At 41.1% G+C, this 8,245-nt stretch overlaps 1 protein-coding gene across 1 annotated transcript; it reads right to left on the bottom strand.

Annotated features, from left to right (window-relative positions):
• Positions 1-464: 464 nt before the first annotated feature.
• On the bottom strand, positions 465-7,714 carry RASD2 (RASD family member 2). The gene is made up of 3 exons (XM_063395782.1): positions 6,979-7,714; positions 3,219-3,498; positions 465-1,738 (listed from the first exon to the last, which is right to left on the bottom strand). Exons 2-3 carry the CDS (start codon positions 3,487-3,489, stop codon positions 1,209-1,211), a joined length of 801 nt encoding a protein of 266 aa, XP_063251852.1. The 5' UTR covers positions 3,490-3,498; positions 6,979-7,714; the 3' UTR covers positions 465-1,208.
• Between the last annotated feature and the right edge of the window lie 531 nt (positions 7,715-8,245).

Genomic DNA, 8,245 nt, shown 5'->3' with positions numbered 1-8,245 from the left:
CTGACCAGTCAGTTCTATCCTGTTTGAACAGCCAGGACAAAGCTTCTGTTCTAAAGGACTTCTGCAGTGCAAATTTTCCCATCAAGGCAACCTTTACTGGACAGTGAGGGAAACGATGAACAAAATTACTAGAAGCATGTCAGCAGAAGAAATATGAAGGAGCTGGCCCTATAACCATTCAGTTCTTATTTTTGAAAAAGGATCCAATCTTGCCTCTGAAGTGGTCTGATTCTACATATATGTCTGGTCACTCTCAGCTGATACAGGCAGACGAAGGACTCATTAGTCCAGTGGCCAGCAAGGCAAAGTGTGGCATTTGTATTATGATATTCTGAATTGGTGTGGCTGCTTTGTGAAACAACATCACACCAGGCTTCCTAAGCAGCCGAATGCATTGGCTTTTTGCAGAATGATTTAACTTTCAATCAATGATGTATTAGAAAGAGTTACAGATGAAAACCACCTTTTACTGGTAGAAAGCAGACACTGTTTAATATCAAACACACTTACCATCTGATTTTGCTAAAAACCCACCTCCAGACAATAAAAAAAAAACTAATCCCAAATAAAATCTACAATACAAAACAACATTCATATCAATGTCAAAAGGTAACTGTCCCAATAAACATAAAATCAAGTTCTTAATGCAGGTGCCCTCAGAAGTGAATGAAACTCATGCATCAAAATATAGAGTCCACTTCCAATCTGGGAATGCTCAGTTAAGACTGCTGCCCTTTGAAATGCAAGTCCCACTTGTTAAAAGGAGAGCTCCACACATGCATGCACAAGTGCATATGGGCATACAGACACACACATACACACATAACCTCCTCTCTCTTAGCAAGAGCTGCATGCTGGGTGACTTAATATCTTCAGTGCATTTTTGATCTTTTTTCTTTGTAATGATAAGGTTGAAATGTCTTTACTTCTCAGGACTGTACTTTTCAAACAAAAAGGGGAATGAAGAGGAATTACATTACAAAGACAAAAAAAATGCACTTGTATCTCAGGTATATGATTATTCCCAGTCATCTTCAAGGATGATGTTATTTACATTTGTGACTCAGCAGAATCCACAGGAAGTTATCCTTTCTCCATGTTGGGTTTTCTCAATAAGCCCCACGAGCCTGTTCTTTGCTTCCACAGACCATCTTTTCTTTAAGGCACTGCATGCGGATGTTGTCTTCAGACAGAAGTGCAAGCCTCCTTCACTGGACTGTGCATTTCTCTCTCTCCCTGGACTGACCTTCCCTGAGTACTTTTGATTTGATATACTTCAGGTCACTGTTGACACTTGGCCGGCGAGCGAAGGGAGAGATCATGCCATAGGCATCCATGTCCTTGACTCGGCGCATCCGGAAGGATTTCTGTTGGAAAGTGTCACCATACTGGATGGAGATTTTCCTGTGGAGGGAAGGGCTCATCTCATGAGGTAGCTTGGCCATGCTGAAGAGGACATAAAACATCTCATCCACATTGGTGTTCTTCTTGGCTGACACTTCGAAGTAAGCACAGTTTTCATCACTGGAGACAAGATTCTCACCTTCATCAGTACGTACCTTGCGGAAGATTTCACTGTGGTCATTTTTGTTGCCACAGATCACCATGGGGAGGTCAGCTGATTCCTTGGTCTTGTTCTTCAGACAGGATTTGACCTCAAGAATCTGTTTCTGGAGTCGCTTGACCTCATCAAAGGATTCTCTGTTATCCAGACTGAACACCAGGATGAAAACATCCCCTGCAATTAAAGAAAAAAAAAATACTGTAAAGGCTGTTGGTCACAGCCAGTTTCAGAGGAGCAAATTTTTAAAAAGCAATTCTTTTATTTCTATCTCCTCCCCATATTTTTTGTTTGGCCATTTGGCACCTATTCACTCAGCTGTACTTTACTTCTGATTCAAATACCCACATCTTTCTATAGTGCTATGGAAAAGACTTTTGGCTGTGATGTAACTCCAGTCATATCCAGTCGCATTCCTAGTTTGTATTGGGCTTGCAAGTTATTGCCTGTTTTTATCTCTTTCATAAATATGTTTCTATCTCAGCTGTGCTGCATTTCTCTTCTTTTTATTTCCTTTCATTTGTATCTGTGTAAAAAACATCCTGTTCTGACACCAGAAAGAGTGGAGACCTGGTACCCACTCAGCCTTAACCCCTTGATTAACACAATACATGAAGCAACACCTGAACTGAAGGTGTTTGCAGCTAATCAGTCCTGAACACACAAGTCAGGAACAAGAGGTTTCTCAGTGCGCTCTGCTGTCATTGCATTTGCTCAAGAGAAGCAGACCATGAAAAAAACCTAATACATAAATGACACACATCCCGTGGCATTTCCTTTTGACATTTCCTGACTTACAATTCCTTTTGCAAGTAGAAAATACAGCAAATCATCACCTGTTGAATGACATTTGTGTGGAACATGCTAAGAGAACTTTCAGGGACTAAAGCTCACATTTGCACCTCAGAAACTGGTTCTAGGACTTCACTAAATATGGATTGTAGCCTTCTCAGATGTGAATGACGTGTTTCGCTGGCCTGTTAGAAAAGTGGATAGTGAGTCCAGAAAGAAGATTTGTTGTGAGCTGTCGCTGAATATATATCTAATTTCATTTTTATAATTAAATAATATATTTTAGCTCATAACAGGAATGGTTTGACAGTGAGAAGATGCAAAATGATCCCACCATTTCCCCTTCTTTTCTCTTTAAACACATTAGATTATATGCAGACTAAGGAGAAAGGGTAAAAAGCTGTATCTTCTACTGGAATATTAAATCAAGGAAATCAGGTTGGAAATTTTAGGAATAAAAAATCCTTGGGACTTTCTTGGGTAGAATTCCCTTTCTGTGCATTTTATTTTTCACTGTATGTGACCTATAACAACATTCTTAATTTGCACTTTGCTGCTCTTTATACCCACAGAATTTCATTCAGCCATTTATTTGTGACATCAATAAAAATATGAAGCAGGAGGGGAAGATAGATGGGTAAGGGAAAATCTCAATTTCAGATCTTCACCCACTGGACTTCTCCACTGTGGCTAATGCATTCCTTATAGTGATGGGAACATGCCAGCCAGGAAATATCTCTCTATAGAAATGCATCTTGCAGCAAATCAAGCAGTCCCTTTAGCTATCTCCCCAAAAACAGTCATCTCTAGGCTATACTTTTCAAGCTAACTTCTATCCTTATGACCTTCCCCATGACTTTCTCACCTGTTAGGATGGAAAGCCTCCTCATGGCAGGGAACGGGTGATTCCCAGAGGTGTCCAGGATGTCCAGCTGATACATGTCCCCCCGTATGTTGTAGACCTTGCGATGAAAATCCTCGATTGTGGGAGTGTACTGATCCTCAAAGCGGCCATTGAGGAAGCGTGAGACAATGGAGCTTTTCCCCACCCTGGAGGCTCCCAGCACCACCATGCGGTACGAGTTCTTGGCTGGCACATTCAGGTTGCAATTTCCACCAGACATAGTCTTCATCATTGCTTGGTCCTGAAAGAGGAAATAGCAGAGTTGGAGGAAAGGTCAGAAACCAAATGGAGGGTGAAATAAGGCAGCTCCTCACCGCAAGCTTGCCAAAGAGCACTCTGGAGCATAGTTCTGCATAGCAGAGAGAGCAGAGTAATCAATGATCCATGCAGAAATTCTTTCACTGGAAATGCTTAAACCTTTACAGTCTCATTTTCAGGGAGTGGGTTTTTTTGTTTTGGTTTGGTTTTATTGTTGTTGTCTTTTTTTTAAAGTAATATAAAAATGAAGGCATTTTACACTGAAAATAACATGCTTTTGAATTGTAATTTGCTGTTACATTTAAGCATTAAGGGCTAAATGTATCAGCTGCGCTTCAACTGAGACACCAGGTTCCTTCCGACCATCTGCGTCACTTACATATTACCAGATTTTTTCAGTAAAACTCGGTTCTCATTTAGATACATAAACACAGAGGTCAGATTCCCCAGTATATTACAGCCACTGCAGCTGTCATTGGTTTAGTATGGTTTGGTTTGTTTGGTTGCCTAAATAAGAGCTGCACAGAATACTAATTTTCTGAGATCAGCCAGAAATCAGACAGAAACAAGAATCATGCTTAACATCAGTGCAAGCTAGACATCTCTGTAACTTTAAATAGCTGGTCCCATGCAATATTCATTGCTGATGCAGGGAGCATCAGCCACAAAATAGCACTTGCTGGAGATAAATTCAAAGATCTGTGCCTCCAGTGATCTTTTAGAAAGTAGATTTTAATTCTGCTGTTTGGACTGGTAGTTTGGGAACTCCCTATAAGCAAACTATCCTTGTTGCAGCAGGATGGCTGTCAATGGGTGGAACTGCAGAAACATAGATTTTTTAGGAGCTCCAGTCTTTAAACATACAGATGTTGTGGGTGCCACTGGCTTTGCTAGGCACAGCTGCTAAGTACAAGCAGGAGAAAATATGAAGGACAGCCATCTTAAATAGCTATTAGACAAGATTTCCAACCCATGACATCTAAAGTGAGTCTAGAGACCCAGCAGACTGCATTTTGGCATAGCACTCAGATGCAGGAAACTTTGGTAGGAAACAAAAAGTGCTGCTTAGACCTTTTTTGTGTACCAGTTCAAAGGAACTGTGTGCTGAAAGAAAAATACAGCCCTTGTGTGGGGAAAGCTGACTGTTACAGCAAAGGAGGCACACTTTGGACAGAATTTATTTTGGTTACTAGGTTCTTATTAAAGAATAATTAAGTTCCCCTCTGGCATTTATTTAACTTAGGTATTGTTTATTTAATATTACAATGCAAGTACTTTATGGACACTGAAAGATCACTTCTGGGTCCAGATCTGGATTCCTATCTTTCCCTTGAGTGACTTTTATCTCCCAAGCTTTTATGTAGCTGACAATTATCTCAGCGAAGAGCTTAAAATATTTTACTTTGTTTAACATGCGCTAAGCACCAAAGCAGCAGTGATGATACAGTCACTGCTAAATAAAGAAGTCTCTGGAATTCTGGTCCAGCATCATTACAAACTCTGTGCTATAGCCCAAGGAAACAGGAAAACATGACTATTTATTATTATTGCTATAATTTGCAGCACAACAATGCCCTACCTAATGCACAGAAGAAAATGCAATGCTCTCCTCAGAGTAGCTTACACTTTGAATTACATTCAGAGGGCAGGACAGCCTAATATTAGAGCCAGATGAATGCCAGAACACAACTTTGGATGGAAACACACATGCAGAATTATGGTACTGTTGGATTGCTGTGGCAGAAATGACAGCAAAGGAACACAGCTGGTATTTGAACTGGACTTTGTGTTCTGTTTACCAGAGTAAACAGAGTTGTTTTGGACCTATCTTCAATAGTGCAAAAATACCATATTCAGTCTCTGAAACACTACCATGTACAGTATCCCACATAGTCAGTCCAATACTGTTTTGCATCCATGGGCAGACAAAAAAAAAAAAAAAGCTTCCTTTCATCCTCTTAGCTTACTTATTTGGCAGAGAAGAGCAGGGAAATAGATGAGTTGTAAAAACGACAAACTACTTTACCACCCAGGACCAGTATCTAGAGGTGAGGCAGATCTTCAGGCCATGATGGACCAGTGTAGCTGCATGAGGGCAAGTATGGACTGTGCAGTTTACACCTACTAGAGAGCAGTTCTGTACAACTCAGTGCAAAAGCATCTGGGGGAGAGCACAGTTACACATTTTGAGTGAATGCCTTTTATGTCCTGTACAGAACATGCATGCTGAGGACGTGATCACTTTACACTGTCCTTGTTCCACCTGTCAAGACATTCAGCCAAGAGGACCCCTATGCTTTCTTAACTGCATTTCATTTCACTCAAAGTCAAAATATGCTTTTCAGTGTTTCAATTTGTGGAGTTGCAACTCATAAGCTCTATTGCAAACCTGACTCAGAGTGTGCCATTGAACTGTGAGCTTACATTTGTGGTTTGAACCTTCTCTTCTTATCCCCTCAGTCCAGTTTTTCTCTAGTTCAACACAGTATGCCTTCTTTCCTACTCAGAAAAGGAATGAAACTTCAGCCTTGATACCCATGAGTGGCAAGGGGGAGCACAGAGGGTCATACAGTGAAAAAGATTAATGACAGAAGAAAGGAAATAGAGAGACCACATGTTCATGTACTAAGTAAAGCAAAATCAATCAGAAGAGAATGAGGAGACAAACAACCTCCAGCTGGCTTTAATCTACATATTTTCCTTCCAGTTTATTAAATGCTTAAGTATAGATTAATTCCCACTGGTAGCTTCTGCTTTATGTACTGGCTTGATGCTAGAAAGATTATATTAGTATTTTATATTGGCACAGTGCAGGGATTCCAAAATGTCATAGAAATACAGGCAATTAATGTTATCTTTAAATAACACTTAATAAAGGGAAAAGCTCATTTGCCCAGAAAGAGCTGAAAAAAATCAACATTAAACCCCATTTCTCTTGACTCTCTATGTTATCCTCTACCTACTAACCACCACTTCTCTTTTTGTAGGCAGGATTTGGAATGAATGACAATGAACCTGCTTTTGTATGCCCTGGAGAGCACTTGTCTGAATATCAGTGAGGTACTGACAAATTTGAGCCTGAGCACCCATAGGGAGATACCTAAGGTAGATATTCTTTATTTAACCTGCCCAGAGCTATTGCACCTTGGTTTTCCATCTTCCCATCAGGGAGCATCCAGGGCTTTATGCTCTGCCTACCACTCCCCATTCATGAACAGGCTTCCAAACTACCTCCCTTGCACTTCTCTCTCTTCAGCTGCTGGTTGTGTCTCTGTTTGCCACTCAGTGTTAATCACTGCACCCAGCTAAAAAGGACATAGGCAGACATAAACTCTACCATGCATAACAGACCTGTCACTTCTTAATCACTACTAGTATCCCTGTAATTTCCACACACACCAAAATCACTTCTGTGGGATGTTTATTTCCTACTTTCACTGCAAACTCCATGCTGATTTCTTACCTCTCTTTCCTAGGAGAAGCAGTTCTGGGTGTCGGTGCAGTCTGATGAAGCTGATAATTGTAATCAGAGGTGGGTGCTGTTGTAAAGGGCTGTTGTTCTGTGGATCCTGTGTTGCTTGTTTTGGGCTCAGTTCTTCTCCAGTATTTTCCAAGAACTTAGCACGATTGGGAAGGACTGCAGGGCTCCAGAGGGCGTTCCCCCATGGATGTAGGTACTGGATCAGGCAACCGACATAGGCTAAAGAAGTCTCAGAACTGGTGACAGTTTTTCCCTTTGGGCAAATGAGCTATTTTCTTCAAGGCTCAGTTCAAGAAAAGGAGAGGCAGAGTCTCTCCCACTCCCACTGCCTTTTCTTGCCAGTTGTACTCTGTAGGCTCTGCTGTGGGGAGAGAATTTCAGGAACAGCACCTACTTGTGCAGGGTAGTGGATATATTCAGCTGGCCCACCCTGCCTCTGTGCCAACTCAGATCCTCTGCAGAAAGATCAGGGTCGACATGAAAGTTGTCTGCGGTGACCCTATGCTTCCCCAGATCTTGCCTGGCTCATCCCTCCACACGAGCTTCTTTTCTTCTGGTCTGAGATTTGCTTTAAAATATTCTCTCTGTAGGATAGAAGGGGCTTTTTTTTACACTTGCCGGTTAAATCTTTTTCCTTCCCTTCCTGCCTTTCTCCCTCTCTCTCTCACAACTACTGGCAAATTGCAGATTTTCCTTCTGTAGGACTCAGAGATAATTGGCTCAACTCCTCCCTTGAAGTCAGTGTCAGACAGAGGGGAAGGAGGGGTGCCGAGGGGGTGGGATTTTGTGCCTTTTCTAAAGAGAAAGTTCATGTGCACTACAGACTGCACATTCCCTGTCTTTCCACCAGAGACCTATATGTATGCATGTGTGGGGAATGAGCTAGCATATGTGTATCAGAGACACAGAGAATTCATTTATTTTGCAAGCTGTAAATTCATAAGCTGTTCCTAAAAGCTCTATGCTTCCGTGCTGATTTTTTTCTGCTAAACAGCAGCAGACTGACTCATTCCCCAAGTATGGGCTTTCTGTCCATAATTTCTGTAAATCTTTTGCGATATGGAATGGTCTCCCCTGTTTGCTCAACCTCAAGACATTTACATTAGAATGGCTGGTTGGTTTGATTAAGAAATAAGAATAACGTGTTACTGTTGTTCTTTCATTAATATTTAAATAAATGAAAAACTAAACTAGGGATGAGTAATAGAAGTGTTAAAAAAGGTCAAACAAACTGAAAGTGTGTGGAACT

This window comes from Prinia subflava, chromosome 4 (genome assembly GCF_021018805.1).
Source record: "Prinia subflava isolate CZ2003 ecotype Zambia chromosome 4, Cam_Psub_1.2, whole genome shotgun sequence".
Taxonomy (NCBI): Eukaryota; Metazoa; Chordata; class Aves; order Passeriformes; family Cisticolidae; genus Prinia; species Prinia subflava.
The sequence above is the reverse complement of the archived record's forward strand: the minus strand, read 5'-3'. Positions and strand labels throughout refer to the sequence as shown.

What these genes read in the sequence shown, in the direction of transcription:
- RASD2 (XM_063395782.1), bottom strand. Translation starts at nt 3,489, where the DNA reads ATGATGAAGACTATGTCTGGTGGAAATTGCAACCTGAATGTGCCAGCC. An exon ending in GAGGCTTTCCATCCTAACAG is followed by an intron (nt 1,739 to 3,218) that starts GTGAGAAAGTCA and finishes CTTTAATTGCAG; the next exon opens with GGGATGTTTTCATCCTGGTG.